General features: G+C 35.1%; 1 protein-coding gene across 1 annotated transcript; it reads right to left on the bottom strand.

Annotated features, from left to right (window-relative positions):
* Positions 1-890: 890 nt before the first annotated feature.
* Positions 891-19,938, bottom strand: LOC146140689 (tubulin polyglutamylase ttll6-like). The gene is made up of 14 exons (XM_083391458.1): positions 19,603-19,938; positions 19,314-19,485; positions 16,805-16,845; positions 16,603-16,721; positions 16,392-16,522; positions 16,162-16,318; positions 14,516-14,659; positions 13,787-13,945; positions 10,884-11,036; positions 9,983-10,164; positions 8,616-8,804; positions 7,528-7,696; positions 7,018-7,227; positions 891-1,929 (listed from the first exon to the last, which is right to left on the bottom strand). The coding sequence occupies exons 1-14, from the start codon at positions 19,901-19,903 to the stop codon at positions 1,225-1,227; spliced, it is 2,832 nt and encodes a 943-aa protein (XP_083247584.1). The 5' UTR covers positions 19,904-19,938; the 3' UTR covers positions 891-1,224.
* Positions 19,939-21,791: the final 1,853 nt, after the last annotated feature.

Genomic DNA, 21,791 nt, shown 5'->3' with positions numbered 1-21,791 from the left:
TCTCCGTGTTCGCAGTTGGGTGAATTAGCTATTTTTATTATTAGCATGGCTAACAATCGAAAACAGATTTCGACCGTATAAAGATCGCATGTGGTCTATACCAGGAGTGTCAAACTCAAATTCTACTTGCGGCCGCGAAAAATAAAAATAACTATTTTTTTTACTTTTTATAAATATGTTTTAATTCTGGATTGTTTGAATCCAATAAGATAATATTTTGCCAAGGGCGAAAAACAGAGTGTATGAGTCATACGAGGAAAATAATACACGAAAAAATCAAGCTGGATCCTGTAAAATATTTTACAAAATGAACATTTGTGCCACAAAACGCACATCAACCTGCCGTGTACTGTACATGCTAAAACGTTTTTTGGCTGATAACTTTCTAACTACATGATAGAAAACAAATAACGTAAGTAATACTTCATGTAGTGTGGTGGTTTGCCAAATTAAGATACCTTCGCTTTCAGTAGGGACAAAAATGTTATCGTACGACTTGTTTTGAATAATTTTTACCATGTAGTTAAAATGAAAATCGTTTTACCTTTTCAACAAATTCATGGATGTAGTTGTAAGCTCTTTTCTTAGCTCTTTCAAAAATTGGGAGCTAACTGATGCGGGTACTAAGCTAATTATCGCGTGTGAAGGGCTGAAACGTATGAACGTTGTACTATTTGTTTTGGATTTCTATCCCTTGCAACTTCACGTGTCATACATCACGTCGCTAGAACGGTGATTTCGCAGTTTCAAGGATTGTGTGATTTCTTTCAAACCACCTACTGATTAACCTTTTAAATAAATGTTGTTGTTCGAATCTTCTTAAAATCAATTTTTTATTTTTTATTTTTATTGCTACAACGTAACAAGAAAATAAATATTTGTGTAATCTTTGGAAGTTTGTCAAAACCATGAGCTCTGACGATATACAACTTGACAACACAGTTAACAAAGGTATAACTTTGCATAGCTAATAACACAATATTTCATGGAACGTTGTTTTTTTCTGAAATAGAAAAATATAGTAAGGGAACATGTAGTTTAACTTGTCAAAGTTGGAACGATAATACAAAACATAAAGTTTAACGTGGGTAGCATAAAGCGTGTGAAAAGTAGTACTTTATTGTTATTATCACACGAACAAGCTTGGTAAACGTTGTATTACTTCCTAAGAACTTGCTAAGAAATAATTGCACCCATATAAAATATACCGGCATTTTAGATGAATTACGTCAAGACACTAGAAGTTGTTCGTTTACCAGCAACTGCGCTGCAAACCCGCTTTGGCTCATGTAGTTTTATATTAGTATGCCAATCGATGGGCCCGTTCCCTGCTTGGTACACTGGAAACTTAGGTACGACCTTATTAGTCAAAACAGTGCCAATAACGCCATGGATAAAGGACACCCCAGAATTTGGCTTGTTTGAATAGGAAAGCTCCGTTTTCACAACTGAAGGCGAATGATGCGTAGAAAAGTTGTTGGCATTGGTCCGTTCGTGTTGTTGTTGCTGCTGGCGACCGAGCAACGTGTGGTCTTTGTCCAGCTTACGACAATGCAGCCCCGGAGCGTAAGAAAGCGGCTTGGTCATGTAGGTGGGCCGCGACAAAGAGTGGCTGGTCTTGGCACTCAGCGTGGAATAGTTGCGAACGTTCTTGGTCTGGTCACTCACGCCACGGTGCGGAATTCGAATCAACTGTTCAGCAGAATGGTGTTTCGTACCGAGAGATGAAATCGGATATTGTGAAGTGCCGATCGTTGATTTTCCATTGTACACGCGTCCGTAGAGGGAGTTTCGGTTAATAGGGACGGTATACTGATTGCTTTGTCCGCGAAACGTCGAATTGATAACAATGGGTGGGATAATATCTTCAGACCTCTGTCCAAAATGGTGTTGTTGAAACTCCAAGTTATTCTTGTTCTTGTCGAAATCCTAAATACACTTTTATTTAAGCAACCTTAAAAGCACAGCCAATTTGTTAACTATCCGTAACAATAAAATAGTTGCTTCGATGCGGAGTGATAGGTGTTACGTATATTTCACAAGCTTTCTAAGGACTTCTTTAGTGATGTAAAGCAAAGTCAAATTATTAAAGCAATTTAACAGATAAATGCAACGTCTGACCTAACTTGACATAATAACTTGTCCTTACAGACGTTATAACTTGTTCGCACTAACGTTAAACAAGTGTCCTTAAATTTTCGTCTACTGTACAGCACTATAAAGATGACATGACGTTCTATATATATTTTTTAAATGCAGACCGCTTCTATGTATTGTATAGGATGTACCCGGATTTAGATGAAAAAAAAAGCTGTAAAAAAGGACAAAACAAACAGTTATTGTGACTTACAGGAAAAATCGTAAATTATACATGTGAAAGAACAGTTAATTTATTGACAGGCCCTGTTTAGAGTTATTACAGATTTTTACTTAAATTTTAAGGATATGTTAAGTTTTTTTATTTTTTCAAATTACTATGACAAATAAATAGTAGAAATTACATAAAAGGACATTGTAAAAGAAAAAACGGGAATTCGAGTTCAAGAATTTTTTTACCAAATCGTAAATTTTACACAAAAAACAGTTAAATTTGTGCGACTGTTTTGAAATAGTCAGCATCCTCTTAAAACAAACACTTATAATATTTTTTTTTTATTGGAAAACTTCACATTTTTTACAGTTTAGCCTACTTCAATCCTGATGTTTCCTGGTAAAACAGGAGTGAAATTGTCACACATTTAGGGACGGACCCAGGGGGCAGTTGGCCATGTCCCCCCAAAATTTTGTATTTTTTTTCATTTAAAATACGTGAATGCAATTTCGCGCGCCGCTCGAATCTAAGTTTTGTGTCTTACCTTATTTGGTTGAAAAGCCCGAATGCGCCGCGTGCGTTTCAACGTGGCCTCGAAAATAAAAGTTTGGGCAACAAGGCATTTTCACGCTGTCTGCGAGTTTAAATTGTTTTGTATTACAAAGTGCTCCACGTTTTGATATAACTTATTACGTCACGTTTTAACGTTAAATTGTGACGTCATCTCTGAAAAAACACATGACCCCCCAAACAAAAATCCTCAATCCGCTCCTAGTCACCATGACCTTTAAAATTCTGCTTTTTAACGTGATCTTTTCGAAGATCAACAGTTTGGATTTTAGGAATAGCCTACTGACATTCTGTAATACAAAAATACCTAAGCAAGCTAAATCTATTACCAAAAACACGACGCACTTTTTATAATCGATAAAACATCTTAACATTTCGACAAAATATTATGTTTGGGCAACTGGCACCAATTCAAGGAAGAACTGTGGCCTCTACAAATAAGCAATTTCGGTCAAAATAAAGTCAAAATTTTATAATAATAAAGTTAAAATAATTTATTTTAGGTTAAAATAAAAATGGCCCTAAATATTACACAACATTGTAAGAGATGTGAAGTTTGGCATTAACTAATGTACATATCCTTTTGTGGGAAACCAATGGTGATATGCACATTCATAGCATTGGTATAAGGCAGTGGTGCTTAACCTTTGGTAACCTGTCGAACCCCTATGCTATTCTACAAGCGTTCGTCGAACCCCAAAACCCTTTCGCTCAGTATTTGTTTCTTCCTCCTAGCAACTGAAACTGGGCATATTCAAATTATAAACTTGCATTTATATAGGTTAAATTGGCCAAATTTTCAATTAACAACTTTACATGACACCTTGGCACATAAAAAAGATTTAAATTTAGCTTGAAATAACAGCATTTATGTTTCAGAGGAGGTTCTCGCCGAACCCTTGAAAAAGTTGCGTCGAACCCTAAGGGTTCGATCGAACCCTGGTTAAGAACCACTGGTATAAGGCCTATCTGATACTGTCATCCCTACTTTACGCTGTAAAAAAGTTTTTTTTAATTTTTACTTTTCCTTGTAGTAGTAATCAGTCAGAGGGAAACCAATTTTCTTTTTTTTGCAGGTGGAACACCATGTACAGGCCACACTTTTTATGTGTCAATTAAAAAGAAAATAGTGGAACCATTTTTGTCGTTTAATGATGCTTTCAATTACATGTTCCAATCCTATTGTATTTTCGATTTGGCTTATCCTATTGGAGTTATCTTAAGAACTTTTTCAAAGACTATTTTTTGTCAAAAAAAGTAAAAATTCTGTCAAAATTTACCAGTTGGGTCAAAATTTTTTAAAATTATTTCAAGTCAGAATCGAATAAATATGCACATATTTCATTTACAAAATAAAAAAAACTGTTTTTTTTACTGTACTATATCTTCATTAGAGCAATACACGGTATACGCGAGCAAAATTAACCACCCAGGAGTCTCTGATTTGGACAAATGTATTGAACAGTATTTGATTTCTTTTTTCTCTTGTGATTTGCAATTATTCCATTTCCTATTTCGATTGGTAGGTCTTTGTAACTTTCTGCAATTATTTTTACGTTGCATTTCAACCGTTTACACCACATTTTTCTAATTTAGCATTTTTAAATTTGTTTATATTTTGAAATGACAAAAATATCAACTAAGTATTTTCATAAATTTTGCATTAACCCGAAAAAATAACTGATTATTATGTTCGATTTGTAGTCAGTAAAACCTCCAAAACCTGTGGTTTACCACGTCAATACACTAATTCAGTATTTCAAACATCAATGTGTTGTTTAAATCAATGTATATCTAACAGGTAAAAATTTTGTTAAAATAAATTATTTTTAGGTCAAAATTAAAATTTTTAGGTTTTTTTTTTTTTTTTTTTAGGTCAAAAAATAATCGCCCCAGTAATTACTAATGACTACCGTATTCAGTACTATTACCTGCTTCAACCAAACTTAATCTATTAACTACATTGATTTCTAAAAAAAATTGCTAGGGGATTTGTTTAATAAATTTAAAACAAATTGTATCGTTTTTAAATATTACTTTGGCATAAATACCAAAGGCAACAAAAGTCCAAAAAAGCAAAGCCTAATCAATGGCTCCTTAGACTTGTCCGCAGACTAATAATTCTGGAAGACAAAGAAGAGGATGATGTAGATCAGTGGTCAGCAAACTGTGGGCCGCGGAGCCATTTGTAAATATTTTAGGGTTATTATCATCGAATTGTGGCCCGCGTGATAGACGTACATTCATTGCACATGGCCGTACATTCATTTAGCCGTGCATTCATTTGCATTTCATTGATTTTAAAAGTACATGCGGCTTAGAATTTATTGTCACAGCGTGGTTCAAGACCAATCGTGCCAAATGTGGTCCTAAGCAGCCTACACGTCGAACTAATTTTTTTGCAACTTTAACTATATGTAAACGCAAAATTTTCGCGCTTCGCGCGTAGGCCTATGTTTTCCGTTCCATACTATGTTTTACATTATGCCATGACCGTGTTTTAGTCATCGAGGGGCCGTGTAATACTTCACCTTAAAAACAAATATCCTGAATCCGCCACTGTTTTGTAGTGGGCCTTCAATAGCTCTAAAAAAGAGTACTTTGGGCCGCGACAAAAAAGTTTGCCGACCACTGATGTAGATGAAGATCTCCCCTTTTGATTTCTTTAAAAACCTTAAACATCACATAGAATTCGGTGTGCTTGACTAATGGAATAAACTTCTTTAAAAAAAATGTTTGATATCTTCTGTAAAGTTTACAGGTTGCCATGGTAGTTTGCTGCCAAACACATTTGTAAACCATTAAACTGAAATCATAGTATTTTTAACAAACGTTCAAGTCAAAATTATACCAAATATGTCTGTATATTATACGACAATAACCGTATTAACTTTCACAGCAGTGGACTTAAATTAACATAAAGAAATGTAACAAAATATACAATACCGGTTGTTAAATTAATTTTAATTTTCGTTTTTAATTTGACGGATTCGGTCCATAAATTTGCTGCCAGAGAATTTAGTAAAATTAACAGTATTTTGTTTTAACAGTGTAGTTGAGGTAGTATACTTCGTAACTCTCTGACCTTTATGTAATCATTCACCGAAATACCCAAGATTAGGATTCTTTTTTTATACTTACTGCCAAGAATTTGCTCACTAAGCTTTCCTTTCACGTTCTGTGGGACTTTTCTTGAGGTGATATTGAGAAAATGTGATGATGCGGCTTCAAGCTTTGAAACGTCACTGGATGGCTTCTTACGCCTGACCCTGTACTGGCCTGTGCAAATGTCCGTTTTGCTATTTTCGAAACTGTTCGGCTCAGATCTCGGATGGTTTAGTTTCCAAGGCGAATAGAGAGAAAGACTATCGGTTTTTGTTCCCCTTATGTGTGCGATATCGCTTTGCCAACTGGTATTTAGGTCGGAACTGTAGTTACAGCCATCGCCACTGATTGTTTGTCTTTTGTCGATAAAGCTGGAACTATACCACGGAAAACGAAGTCGCGTGTTTGAGCCGAGAGAAGGTTTTCGTTTAACTGGCACAGTTCTCGACCTGTTGGTGCTCATGTGTTTGTTCTGTACTTCGTGTTGTCGCAACTGTCCATCTTTTAGTCGCGAGTCCTTAAAATATCAAAATCTGTCGGGTAAATTTGAGCCCCTAACCTAAAGTAACGAAATATCTAAGGTTTATTCAACCCCGAGTTGGGAAACGGTAATTCAGCCCAACTTTCTATGACTGCTTGGCCCTTACGATTACAAATGCCTATCATAACGTCATTCTCAATAATAATATCCTTGCCTTGTTGGATCTAAATTGCCTATTTGCTGTGTCTAGTCTTGACTGGCCGTCTCGGATGCGTAAATCCTTAAAATACCAAGTCTTTGGATAATTTGAGCTGCATGAGGCTACGCTGGTAGAGTTTAGCACGGAACTACTTCTTTCTTGAATATTTCTCTGGCGAAGAAAATACATGAACATTAACAAAAAGGTCCTTCCACTAAACAAATGAAAACGTTTTAGCTAAACAGAAAACTTCACCAAAGGCATGCGCTTTATTGTTTTTCAAACACAAACTCGAAAACAACGACTTAAGTCTGCTTGTGTAAACACCGTGATCGCAAGTTGGGCATATACCTGTGGTAAGCAGTTTTTCGAAATTCCGGTGGTCCCGGGTGTGCAGTGCAGAAGTCGGTGGACTTGTTCCACAACACCAAGACTCCTAATGAGGGAATCGCGCTGCAACAATCCACTGATTCGCTCCAGTTCCTCGTCCTCACTGATGTCGACGGCCTTCGAAGTATCTATCGTCACCTCCACATCTGGACTGTATTGCCTCGACATTGCCTGCAGCGGGGTTGTATTTTTATTTGCCAGTTTTACACAATGTCAAAAAATGGCAAAAAATGGTGTGCTAACTCTCATTTGACTAAACGTGCATTGTTTAACTCAAACAGAAAAATAGTTTTTTTTATTTTTTTAATTAAAATTTGGGTATTAGAGAGTAAAAAACGTTTTAGACGCCAAATCGGAACCAAAACAAGATACAAACGATCTTAAATCTTGTTTGAATGTAATACGTTCAGGTTACAGTTAATAAAAGCTACAATGAACAAATCTATATGGAAACGTTGGACGTTTACGCACAGCCAACTGCCGTGTGACAGGTCGATGTCTGAAGGGGACTACTCCAGTGTGGGACTTTCTGTCCCCAGTCGATTCTCCGGCCTCTTTTTTCAGGTCGGCACGGTAAGGTCTTCCACGAAGCATGGCTTCACGTTTCTCTTGCTTGATGCGGATTTCTTCTCTTTGTGCCCTGCACACATGTTATCCACCCAATTCATCACAATATGATATTACAACCAATCGACAGCAAACAACATACGTCAAAAACGCAGGGTTGGGATTAAGCACTCGCCCGCTGGCCAATGCGAGTGCAAATCGCTCCGGGCGAGTGCTGGTTGACACCCACTCGCCCGACTGGCGAGTGCCTTCGGCGGAAAATTTAACTAGTTGGTGTAGGACAGCTTGTGTTAAGCACCACTGCTAGGCGAAATATTACCTAGAAAGCACGGGCAGGTTTTCTTTTAAGGTTTGGTTTGGGTGACCGCTAAGTAGTTTTAAGAGACCGCAAGTGTTTCATTTAAATACCAAAAAATAGCCATATTTGCTTAAACGAATTATTATTATTTTGGGGTAAACAGCTGGAAAAATTTGGGGGACCGTTTCGGTCCCCCAAAACACCTTAAAAAAACACTGAGCACGGGGATTTAAAAAAAAAATGAAAAACAGGCAGGCCGTAGCTATTAAATTGTCGGTTATAATTTTTTCATTAAAGATTGTAAAAAATATTTCGGCTAAAAATCATTGTTTTAATAACCCAAGAAATGACTGCGCTAGGACGGAAATTTGCATACGTTGTGCCAACAAATTAGGCGAGTGTTATTTCGTCCGGGTGAGTGCTGATTGATAGCCGCTCGCCCGCCTGGCGAGTGTAAATTTTGGCTTAGGAACAACCCTGAAATGTAAATTGTTTTGGAGAAGAAAAAAATGGTATTAGAAGAACAACGCATATAGTTAATCATTTTTTGCCATTTAAAAGCAATAGTTGGAGTAACATAGTCAAAAAACATAAGCAATCCCTGGTCACCAAAAAGTGTAACTATGTGGTAAAGTCTTTTCGCTGTTTACTAACGCGAACGGGTTTGGGCAAAAATAAATTTCGAATAGCTTACTTTGCCGCTTCCTCTCGGGCCTTTGCAGCAGCAGTTGTTTGAAAAAGCGAACAACTGTTTTCAAAATATCGCTCGTAGCGTTCAGAATCCGCCACCGGATAGATTCGACGAAAGCCACTCAAATGCTCGTTCTCATATTTTTCCAGCGATTCGATGTATTGTTGTTGAGTAGTTTTAATTTCTTCCAGTCTGATGATAAAATCGAGAGTTAGTCTATTCTTCCAACGCAAAATAATTTGTCATCAATGTATTTATGTACATTTTTAATTTAAAGGTAAATATAATATGTCATATTTTTTTTAATTTGCTTAAACTGTTAGGTTGTTTTAGAGAAGGGGTCGGCAACCTTTTTCTAGTCGCGGGCCAAAAACAACCTCAGAAAGGTCTTTGCGGGCCGCACAAAATCTTAGCTAACAATTGTGTTATTAAAGTGTTAGAACAACTGTGAATATGGCGAGCCTCGGATTGTCTTGCACTTAAAAACGTGTTTTGTGTTTGCAAAGCGTCAAAACAAGCGTTTGTTTGGTTTAAAATTCGAGTTCACACGTCGTCATTCATACTACTAATGAAAAGTGCAATAAAACTACTTTGAGGAAATGCGATAACTTCAATGGTTAAACTTGTTCAGTGTTTGTTAAGTCCGGGCGCACCTGACGAGCGAAGCGAGCGCGTTTTTTTTGGTATGGCATTTCTTTTAAATTTCTTACAAGTTTTTATTACAATGCCGATAATAGTAAAATGTTAAAAAAGATATGTGCAATATTTTTGAATACGATTTCTGTTTGTCAGCGACGCCCTTGTCTGTCAGCCACGCCGCAACGGTAAAGAAGCGCTGATCTATAGTAAAGACAGCATCAAAACTAAACAAACGGGATGTATAAAGATCATTCGCGCGAATTAGGTAGTTAAAATTGTCAAAAAGTATGTAAAATGGACGCGTATCTAGTTTTTCAAAGAGGCGACGGGCCGGATGAATTAAACTGGGGCCGTAGGTTGCCGACCCCTGTTTAAGAGTAACTGTATAGGCTCAATTAGTAATCTGGGTAAAACTGATAGACGACCTCTGTCTGGTTTAGAAATTGTAAATACCACAGATCTGTGAATTAATGAACAAGGGAAGCTACCAAGAATGGCACTTGATTTATCAATTTTTTTAAGTACTGATTTTCTAAATTTAAGAACGTTTGGCTTCAATAGCAGAAACCTGCCATAAAGCTATTATAGTATTTGTTATCTTGTCGGAATTAGAAAAAATACCATAATAGGAAAACTGTTTTCTTAAAGATAATTTTAAAAAGAAAGAAAACCACGTGAGAAAAAGTCGTTAAGTACGTGCACGTTAAGTAGACTATAGGTTGCGAAAGTACCTTGACTCCCGCGATTTTGGTTTTGTCATCAGACGCTCTTTAACTCTCCTTCGGTCCTCTTCCATACATTTGCGTCGATCCACAGCACGTAGGTCGAGTAAGTTAAAGGTGTCCAGCAAAAGGCCTTCCTTGACTTCTTTGTCTAACTTCGCATCAGTGTGAAACGAAGGGGAATGGTTTACCTTGATGACGAAAGTTGCAAAACACGTGACTATCACATTCGTTTTTACACAGCATTCAACAAACTATAAATAAATTATTATTTAGTAGTTTGAAACCAATATACCAATAAAATATTTACATATATCATCAGCGTTGTCAACAAGTCATTTTTCAATGACTTAAGTCCCAGTCAAGTTATTCGCAAAACAACTTAAGTAAAGTTTGTTTAAGTAAAGTTGTTTTCAACAAATAGCAAGTCAAGTCTAATTCATTCAATTGGTCATCCGATTCGAGTCCCCCAGTTCAAGTCATTTTCATAATAAGTCGCATTATTTCTTGTTATTCAAAGTAAAGGGTGTACCTAAAAAACGGACACCTTCCATTCTGAGCGATATTTCGCAACGCGAACACCAAAAACGAAACAAAATATCAACTAAGATATCTAAATTTGATAATTGACGAAAATATCATTATTTTACAGATACCTATATTCAATTAGAGCATTTGAAATTTAGTCAAGTGTCAGGCAAGTCGTTTTTCCGCATATGTCAAGTCGTTTATCCGATTGACTTTAGTCAAGTTAAGTTATTTTGCCTATAAGAAAAAAAAAATAGTGACATAATTGAAAACGGTGAACATAATTGACTTTAGTCATTACACCGCTGTAAATCACACACACACTGAGTAACGTTATTTAGGTGTTTATGGTTTAGATTTGTTATAGAAATTTTGGATAAACCTCTAGTATCCAAGCTTTTAGTTTCTTGTCCAGCATTACATCGAATCCAAGAATTTCAAAGCAGGCACTGCCACGCACGTGGTTGGGAAAGCATGTGCGATAATTGTGTTTCAAGATTGGATGAGCAGATATCAAGGTTTTAATAATGACATCCTTAAAAATAAAGTAAATTCTTAAGTATATACATATAGGTGATGAAAGATGATATCACACTGTTTAAACAGCTCTTACATCTGCAATCATAACACAATCTTTAAAATACAAAAAATGTCAGTGTAGTTGTCAAGTAAGCTACTGGAATTGTAGGATTGATGAAGGTCAATGGTTGGCATCTACTGCCCGTAGACTGGTTATGACCCGCAATGCAAATCATCCGGCCTACCACTTCTTTTGCTGGGCAGAAGGCCATTCCCACATTTTTTGGCTTTTTTACAAGAATGACAATTCTTTTTAACTTGGTTATGCATCTAGTACAGAGGTTTTCAACCTATGGGCCATGGCCCAGTAGTGGGCCATGACGCTGTTTTCAGTGGGCCACAGAGCTTTGCATACAGTGATGTCAAAAAGCATGTCATTATGAACACATAAGAGTCCGACAGATAAATAACAAAACCTCACCTTATGTTATATTTGTAACATCATTTCTTTTTACAATGGCAATCGCCTTGCTTTCGTATTATTCTTTGCTACGTTTATAGTGCTGCGCAACCGGTGTGCCGCGACGTTCCCGTAGTTGTGTTAGGCCTACTTGTGTTTCAGGGTACTTTTCAATTAGTCGTATTGTAAGTATTTTGACCTTATGCAATATTTCAGGTATAAATTTATGAACTTCAATAATAATTAAAACTTTTTTAAAACCTATGTTACCTTCTATCGTCATAAATCGAATACTGACTTAACCACCAGGAACTACCAGGAGTATAAAAATAGAACAATTGTTTTAAAATTTTACACCAACGTGGAATGGGAGAATAACCATGCGCTCGAAACCCAAAAAATATCATTGTAAAAATAATACTGGCATTTTATAATTAGTCTTCGGAGTTGTTTCGAAAAATATCTGAAGTTGCAAAATGTAAAGCACCAATGTCTGGTTTCATTTTCCCACTGCTATCAAAAGCCCTCTGTTTTCCGTCAGCTGTTGCAAGGAAGTACTATTTTTAGGACTCTAACTGGTTTTAGAAATTTTCAGAAAGTCTGCAAAACCGCAAAATCAGAAGATAAAGGAATGTAATGCCTAAAATTTCCGGCGCCTTTGGCGCATTTTATTATAAACTACTTCTTTTCATATTGGCTGCCCATGATATTTACTGCCCCGCTTTATATATTGAACTACTTACCTGGGTGGTCCCAATCCACGTCATTAAGTTTGGGGCGACGTAACACATTTAAAATAATGTACAAGCTTTATTAATTTATTGTGGCGTTGAAACTTTATGTTTTTCATTAAACGTTAAATCAGCCACCGCCATTTTTTACTAATTTAGTAGGCCATGAGCAAAAAAAGGTTGAAAAACCCTGATCTAGTATGTTGCGTTTGGAGGAAAGCTTTTCAGCAAAAAGGAATATAAGTAGCAACAGCATAACCAGAAACCATCGATAAATAATGGAAGTTCATCAACTTAGACGAATTCATTGAGTCTATTTAATATGAACTAAACAGGAGTGTTTAACAGTGCTATTTAAATTACAAGATAAACTACATCCACGTGTCTCCCTAAAGTATTTTTCTTATACCTTTAAATTGTGATCATGGATAACGCAATGTGAAGTCAAATTTGAAACGAAACAATCACAATTTATGTTTATGTGAATGCTTTACCGCTTTCTTCTTAAACGTGATTAAACCCATTATCAGTGATTTAAAACCTCATAAACAGTTGCTTTAATGAGATGTTAAAAACTAAATGTTTTATTAATAAAATTTTTCATTTAAAATTCATTAGGCTACAGCCCTTTGACCCGTGCCTATAAGAGAATGTTGCCAACATCAGTTGTACGTTTTAAAGGGCAGGCAGAGTTTGGATTTTACACTCCCCACTCGCCAATTCGAGTGCAATTCCCTCCGGGCGAGTGTTGATTGACATCCACTCGCCCGACCTTAAAATTGGTCGTTGTTAATCAGACCTAACTTAAACAAAAAAGTTCTTAAAATTAACAAACTATGTTTAACAATTTTGCGTTGCGGTCATGACATAACAAAGGCTCACTAATAATAGTGGTTTATAAAGATCGATTAAAGTGAACAAAAAATACTAGCAACAAGATAACAATGTTAATATGTCTTATTGCTGGCAAGATCGCTCTCTTCACCATTCCGTTTTTATCCCCTTTCCATTTAAAAAACAAAGTGTGATTTGCTTGCTACATGTAGTTATATGGGACAATTCGTATTTTTGCAGCAAATTACTTAATTGTACCGGCGTTGTTAATCAATTACAACTGTAAAAAGGTCCATAGTTTACTACCTGAATTTTACGTGGTAAAACAAACTGTAACAATCTTTGTCACTTTTGCATATTACGTTGTAACATGTCTGGTAAGTCTTCTAGCCTCGTGCTATAGTCGATGAATATAAAATGAACGCGGTGATTAAAACGTAACCAAATAGTAATGTTATAGAATAACAAACAAAGCGAAAATATTTTTTCGTTAGAAAATTTTTCCTATGCTTAACGTTGCACTATATGTGACGCCACACTTTCAGTAAATATGAATTTTATAGTTATTTCTTCCGGACCGGCGATTGCAAATTATTATAATTCTATGCACAGTACAAGCTTCAAGCTATCCACCAACAACCTTTCCAGAATAATTTAGCAAAGCACTTTTTTGTATAGGGGACAAATTTAGGTGTTGTTTTGTAAAACAATTTGAATATTTATATAAGATATAAAACCAACCTCAATATTGCTCCACATTTTGGGAACATCATAACCATGGTCTTCCAGCCATTTACAAACAGTTTCCAGTTTTCTCTTGCTGCCACATTCATCGTCTCTTATAAAGTCATCGCTGTTTTTGTTTATCGCGTAGTTAGTGAGATGCATACAAACTTCATCCTAAGACAAAATAACCTATGTGTTCCAGGGGGTAATTATTTTTTCAATCCAAAGACATATAAAAATATATGTTTTTATTCCCCCAAAAACAATAAGGACCATTTTTCCCACTTTTTTAGGCAGTTAGAAGCTGGGTTGCGGAGTCGGACTTAGGATTCGACGGAGTCGGTTTGTTTTGCTGGAACCGGCTCAGAACTCCATAGTAAGACTGCGTAAACTACTATGTTTAGAGTCCAATGTTCTCATGCGCAATACCAAATTACGAAACTGATGTAAATTGTAAAGGTGGAAATAACATATATGGTTGAATATTTTCCCACTATGTATGGTGGGTGAATAAATTATACGATACCCCTATGATTGTTTTGAATATCCACCTTATTTTAGTTACTAAAATGGGTAAAATACAAGCTGTAGAGGCGGAGGCGGACTAGAAGAAATCTCACATTTGGCCAGAGTCAGATCAGGACTAATTTTTTGGCCAGAGTCGGACTTGGGTTATTCTTAACCTTCTCCGCAGCCCTGGTTAAAAGTTGCACTGTGCACTTGTAGCAAATAAATAACACTTACCAGATTATGATTAGTTGGTTCAATATATTTTTTGGTGGCAAAGCGACCCAAACCTTCTTTGTAAATAAATATTCTCAGTGGATCACAAGATGTAACCAACACATATAGACGGAAATCAAATTTAAAACCATCAATAGTAAGACACTGCAAAATAAGAGAATAATGTATGTATTAGGTAAACCATATTTACAATGTATATAAACTGTGATCTGTGCTTTATCAATGTAACTTAGGTTGTGGGTTAAAGGTAGTACACAAGCGCTCAACATCGGTACAGCCCATTTGACAATTTAATGCAGTCTGCATTCAATTCTGTAAGTGTTATAAAACAGCTATAAAAAATCAGATTCTTATTTACAAGTATCCCTTGAGTTGACCTCTGCAATATTGGCGATTATTATTTAACAATTCAAGGAACTTGCTTTTATGAACTAACATGCAACAGACTCATATGGATTGCAGTGGTAATGTTGTGCAATTCATGTGGCTAGGTTCATCACTCCTAATCTAAACCAACCATTTCATTAATCTGAAAGAATAGGCCTTTCACAACTAAATTAAACTATATGTTTATATTATAAAAGAAATATTTTTTAAATAAAAAAAAATAAGTAAATAAAGCTGCCCTAATATTACTGTGTTCACAGAGTAAGATAAACATACACACAAACTAAAAGCAAAACAGTGTAAAAAAATGTCCATCTATCTTGCAAATGCAATATTGTGTTTTCTCATACAGATTCTAAATACAAAAAGACTGTTGGAGAAATATATATATGGAGTGGCACTGCAACATCAGTATGCCGTTTAAAATGTATGAGCTATTGGTAGCAGACTTGGACAATTAGATTTATTTTAACTTTTTAAAATTAGATTAGAATTAAAATTAGAGGATTTCAGTTTTTCTAAATTAGATTAGAATTAGAATTAGATCATTTTGGGTTTTCTCCAATTAGATTAGAATTAGAATTACCAAATTCTTAAAAATAAACGAATTTGAACTAGAACTGGAACTAGAATTACATTTGAATATTCACAATCAGTTTCAGTAAATCGCAAATTATTCTAATAAGAAAGTGAATGGTAAATATGTGTGTGCTAATTTGGATGCCTTTTAGCATAGAATATGCTTTTCAGACTGTGAAAAATACGTTCCAACCAAAGAGTTGGAATTCAAATATTTTTTTTGACTAAAAGAATAAAAATGCCGTTGGACAAAGTAGCATTTTTTGGTAAAATCCAAATTAGATTAGAACTAGAATTAGAGCGCACAAGCAATTTACAAATTAGATGAGAATTATAATTAGCCGCATTTTGCTCTAATTCATTGAATTAGAAAACTAGAATTATCCAGTTGTCCAAGTCTGATTGGTAGCATCAACTAGCAACTGTATAAAAAACTCTGAAATAATTTTTGCTACACTCTTAATAAAGTAGTTTATTGGGTTTATTTTTATTGGTTTAAAACATTTGTGTCACCATTTTTGTGTCAGATTTAGACAGCACGGTTTCTTAAATAAAAAGATAAAATACATACAAACAAATCCATTCTTACCTGTATTGAGTTGGTTAGTATTTCGAGGTGTTTTTTAGGTTGTTTTATTAAATTTAATTGGCATGTTTTAATTTTGCAAAAAAATGTTCACCTTGTTAAGATACTGTTGGCAAATCATGTGTTCTCCTGGTTTAATATCCTTTGGATTTTTTGTTAAAAAAATTCCTTTGCCTTGACATCCACTTTCTGGCTTGCATATGAAAGTTTTGTTTTTCTTTGAACGGCAATATGCTTGAAAATCACTATAACTAAATAAGCAAAGAGTTTTAAAATAACATCAACAATAAGCAAATTGTTATATAAAAAGTTAACATGTCTTACTCTGCAGGAAGGCACCATGTCTTTGGAAAGCAGGAATATTCCTTTGGAAAAAGCTTGTGAAGCCTATTTAGATTTCTAGCTAGGAAATCTTTGCGGCAAATTTCATTCATACCAGGGAAATGATTAATTTTCTGTGTAAACAGTTACATTTATTGTTTACAGCATACCGACAAATCTATCTCTGTAGAAAAACGAAATAGCATAGTTTTACCTGAAAACGTTTCATATCCATAACACGTTCCAATGACACAGAATAATCTGTCCAAAACACTGTCCAGTCTTCATCTTCCCCAATTTCCTTCATACCAAACTTTCTACTCATTCTGCGAACTTGAATTAAAGCAATACAAGTTACAAGTTCTTAATTAAACTTATCATAGTCAACTATTTATATTAGATTACACTTTTCTTACCACTTTCATATTTGCAATTTGAAGTACATATTCCAATCCATCTAAAATAACAGTTATTATTGTGTTAACTCAATTGTCTGCAAGTGGTATGATTTTCATAGACATCTCTGTTGCACAATGTGAAAAATCAATGACAAAATGTTTGCAAATATATATAGTAGAATTTGCCCATGGTGACACCCAAATGGACAGAAAAAGTGTTGTTATAGATAATGTTAAGGTAAATGGCCACAGATCACTACAGTAGCACTTACATTTAACAGACCAGCTGAATTTGTTATATGCAATGGCCAAATTTGTTATGTGCAAATTTGTTATATGCAATATGCTAAATTTGTTATATGCAATAGTTATATAAAGGGTATTGTACATTGTTTTTCCTCAAAGGGACGGAGAATTATTTCGTTGTATACAGATATCCGCTATATCTTTGTCCAATTGTAAGTTTTACTGTATCCTGCATAGCTTTTATTAAATATGAAGTAGCATTTCCCCAGTCAAAACTAGTTTTTTATATTCTGCCATTCAAAGTCACTAAATGAGATGCTCGTCTTTTGTCTCCTTAATATTGTGCCCTCTCTGAATTTTAATTTAAGCGTTTTAACCGCTTTCATGCTTTGGTCTAATCACATCTGAGTTTTTGCTCATCTTAACAATGGACATTCTTGGCATTCCTAAAAAAGCACTTAACAACAGAATTTTTTGCTACACTCTCTTTCTTCAGTTTTCACAACTTCATGTTCCTCCTTCAACGAACATGTTTTTCTTTGTTTAGAGCAGGGGTTCCCAACCTGTGGTACGCTACAGTTTTCCAGGTGGTACGCGAGTACCTTCCGTTTAATTTCCTAAAGCCTATTCATTGTTACGTAATTATTCCTGTTGTTTCGTACCATTACGTTCTTCAAAAGACAGGTCATAGCAATTGTCGACAAGGAGCACAGTTTCTTTGTAAAGCGTACAACGCTGTTGAACGGTGGGCGTGAATTATGTCAAACGATTGCTCTTGATAGATATCATCTACTGATTTATAGCTTAATTTACAAATAGCATTGAACAATGCTAGTTGTAAGCTAAAAATAGGCAAAAATATGATTCGATCAAAATAGTTGTTCTACAACAGTGGTTCTTAACCGGGGGCGCCAAGCAAATCTTAGGGGGGCGCAAGCTCTATTCCAATATTTAACTTTTTATAATTTTTTATCAGTTCCATGTTGCTTCAGTTACTAAATCTGCTTGTATGCTGTCTTATACATAACATCAAAATTACACATGTTTGGAAAAGTAACTGAAGAAACACGATCCTAATTTAGCGATTTGCGAACTTTGGGGCTATGTTTATTCAGAACAGTTTGATATGGTTGAAGAAGATCTAAGTTGTGCAGCATGCCACCCTATCCACAAACTGTGTTTTGCCAATTTTAAAAACAAAACTACAAAAAATTTTGCGCTTTGCACAAACTACGAACAACTTTTTGCGCATCACTAATTGGGGGGAACTCCGACTTTATTGTGCCTATTTGTAATGTTATTCGCAGTATATTATAGCCTTTGAATTGTGTGCCATCACCCCTTTTAAAACACGATTAACGCAATGTTTCAATTTTTACAACATATTTGTCAAAATTAGCTCGATGAAAACCAATGTATCGAGCACGAGCAGCTTTTGTGTGTATCGAAAATTAAGGTTTAACCAAATAAACGCAATTTCTTTCGCGCTTCACACTACAAATTTCCTTTATTATTGTTGTTTAATATCTAAGGGGGGGGGGCGCAAGGCACAGAACTATTACCAAAGGCGGGTGCGATAGAAAAAAGGTGAAGAACCACTGTTATACATGAAAGTGGTACGCGTGGCGTTAGAAAATATCCAAGTGGTACGGGATTGGTGAAAGGTTGGGAACCCCTGGTTTAGAGGCATCAACTACACAATGCCAATCAACCTGACTTGTGCGACGATAACTAAGCACAGGTATAAATAGCTTGAAAAATGTCCAGCAGCCACAGTAGCTTACACTTTTATTACATCACAATTATCAAACCTTTTCATCAAACGTTTTAACCATCTTGCTTGCATATATAGTATACATTATTACAGAAACTTTCAAGTGACCTTACACAGAAAAGTTCGAGCTAAAGGGACGTAAAAGGGGTGTCACTATAATCAAAGGGCTGTTTTACACAAAGTCACTATAAGCACAGCCATCATCATGCAAAACATACAAAACGGGACTTTGCAACAGATGTCACAAAAGGCAAGTTGTCACTGTAGCCTATGTCACGATAGGCCAATTCTACTGTACAAAAACTTTAATGGGGATTTAGAAAAGTTTACTACCTCAGGGCAATAGGAAGTAGTTGGGTAAACATACCGAGTGGTGATTTAAGATTTGTATATCAATAGTAAAATAAAGTTGGTGAGTATGATTATAGCTTTGAGAAGCATGTAAAAACATGTCAATATTGTTTTCTTTGAATGTTAAATATTATTGATAAAATTTGTATAACTAACTTTTTTTTCTTTTTCTTCTTTTTTCTAGATGGGCTTGCGCAAGTCACAGAACTAACATCTTCATCTTTTTTCAGAATTTCACCTGAAACTTCACCAGGTTCCTCTAAATGTTCGCCTTGAAAAACAATTGGTGGAACCTCCAATGCAGATGAGGACAAGTCTGTTTTTCTTTCTGTAAATATATAAACTCTCTCTTGTATACATAAATATTAATATATATTAACAAGTATTTTATAAGCTAATTAGGGAGATAATAAACTAGACTCTACCTTCATGATTTCCAACTAACCTGATTCTTGGAAAGTTGGATCTTGTTCTCCGGCGCTGTGTGTGTATGATTGGTGACTAGCAATGGAAATATTTTGTGATTGGTGGAATTGCAATGCTAAACTTGTAATATCGTTTTGAGTTTGTGGTTCACTACTTTCAGAGACGTTACTATCAGTCTCAGCATTTTGCTTCTCTGTAAAAAGATTCTCTAAAGGTACCGGTATGTTTGAAAGTTCAGATGCAGTTAGTCCACTAAAAGTTGTTTCTATTTTGGAATCTTGTTCTAAATCTTCTTCATCTTTGATTTTTTGTATGTCCATGATTGCAATTGAAATATAACATTTATTGTAATTTAAGTTTCTGCATGGAAAAAAAACATTAAAAAATAAGTATTTATGATGTCTGTTAAATTTGCTTTGATAGTTAAAATTTACCAACCCCCAAAAACTTAATAACACACTGAACATATTCATAGGCATAGTTTTTTATTAATTTTAAGAACAAAATACGGATTGCCTATTGTATAATTATAAGTAAACTAAAAAATATACATACTAAACTTAAACCATTATTTACAGTCTTTAAAAGTAATCTGGGGTTCATCTTGTCTAAAACAAAGAGCAAATGTAAAATATGTGTCAGGTTTGTACAAGACTACTCAAAATGCACCTAATTAACACAAGTTTTGGGCGTTTACATACTCAAGTGTGTGCGCCTGAAATATAATGTATAACATTTATGGCACTGGGTTCATCTTTAATCACAAAAATTCTGCATGCATTAAAAAAGTTTGTAAACCACTGAATTTTGAGGATATGATAAAGTTTTAATTTACCACTCTACGTTTTGTATATATATAAATGTAATGAAGAACTGTTTCAATTCATAAAAATAATTTTATCGACAGGACTTAGCTCGAATAAAAGTTTTACCAAAGATTTACTATCGCATGTTTCAGTAGGTCTAACACGCAACTTGGTAAATTTATTTATTTATTGATAAACAAAACAATACCAAATATAAAGCGTAAAACAAAAGGTCAAACAGTACAAAACATGAAGGGCTTGAGAAGTTGCTAAGAAACGTCGATACGCTTGGTTTAGTCATAGAATACTAAATTTAGTATTCTATGGTTTGCCAAATCACAAACATCTTAAAATTAAAAATACATGGCGACAACGCTAATGCTTTATAAAAGGAAATGACTAATATTTTTTTTTAATTTTACGTATCTAATTATCGTTCTTTTTATCATGTAGTCAATCATTAAAAAAAGCAGCAATAATATTTTGTAACGGAAGTATTCGACAATAAAATAAGTCCTACCACATGTATCAATAAAATTACCATATGCGAGAAATACAATAACAAACGTATTTATGGCTCGAAACATAAATTAGTATAAAAAAAAAAAAAAAAGGAATTGGCGCGATTAGCCGGAGATTTTTACTTGCATATTTGCGCACGAGTTTACTTGAGAAGAGCGGGTGGTTTTAAATCCTGGTTCCACCCCTGGTTTTATGTCACCATTATCATGAAATTTAAATTAAATAGGTTTTGCGGCCCATTGAAACATTTAAAGTGTCAATGACCCATGATATGATTAGATTTTGGTACCAAAATAACCAAATTTTTAATAGTGCTGACTTAACCAGGGACGTGCAGTCAGGGGAGGCAGGTGAGGCACCGCCTCACCTGTCAACATCTGGCAAAGCAAAATATATATCAAGCAAAAGTTATATCTCTACCGCAAATTTTACGTTTCTATACCTAAAGCGTGCTTTATTTTTTCTTTTATTTCTGTTGTGTTATTCATATCAAGCGTTCACGCGGTAAAAATCATTGATATACGCTAAGCGAGGCAGCGCCAAGCCGTGCCTCTTTTCAGATCACAAAAGTGCCATGCACTGCATTATGCGTGCCTTTTTCTTTCGCTAATTCTCTCGGAAAACATGATGAACGATTTAGCTATGATTTGAGGCATGCCTCAATTATGACGTTCCAGCTATGAAACCTTTTTTTCGTCCAGGTTAAATGCCCGCATAGTACGTGTACTTCTTGTAGTGTAAAGCCTAAAGTTGAAGTCATAAATAAAGGCAGACCTGTTGCAAATTTTAAACTTTTGCATCAGACGACTGAACAAAAAAATAGCACGCAACTTTCAAAGAGATTGGTTAAAAAAACCAAAAAATGGGTATATGTGTAGCT

This window comes from Ascidiella aspersa, chromosome 6 (genome assembly GCF_963924565.1).
Source record: "Ascidiella aspersa chromosome 6, kaAscAspe10.2, whole genome shotgun sequence".
Lineage (NCBI taxonomy): Eukaryota > Metazoa > Chordata > Ascidiacea > Phlebobranchia > Ascidiidae > Ascidiella > Ascidiella aspersa.
The sequence above is the reverse complement of the archived record's forward strand: the minus strand, read 5'-3'. Positions and strand labels throughout refer to the sequence as shown.

Excerpts from the sequence above, each read along its gene's own strand:
- LOC146140689 (XM_083391458.1), bottom strand. The coding sequence starts at position 19,903 with ATGGACATACAAAAAATCAAAGATGAAGAAGATTTAGAACAAGATTCC. Across the intron at positions 19,486-19,602 it reads TCCAACTTTCCAAGAATCAG|AAAGAAAAACAGACTTGTCC; the intron begins GTTAGTTGGAAA and ends ATATATTTACAG. Across the intron at positions 1,930-7,017 it reads CGAAAAACTGCTTACCACAG|GATTTCGACAAGAACAAGAA; the intron begins GTATATGCCCAA and ends AAGTGTATTTAG.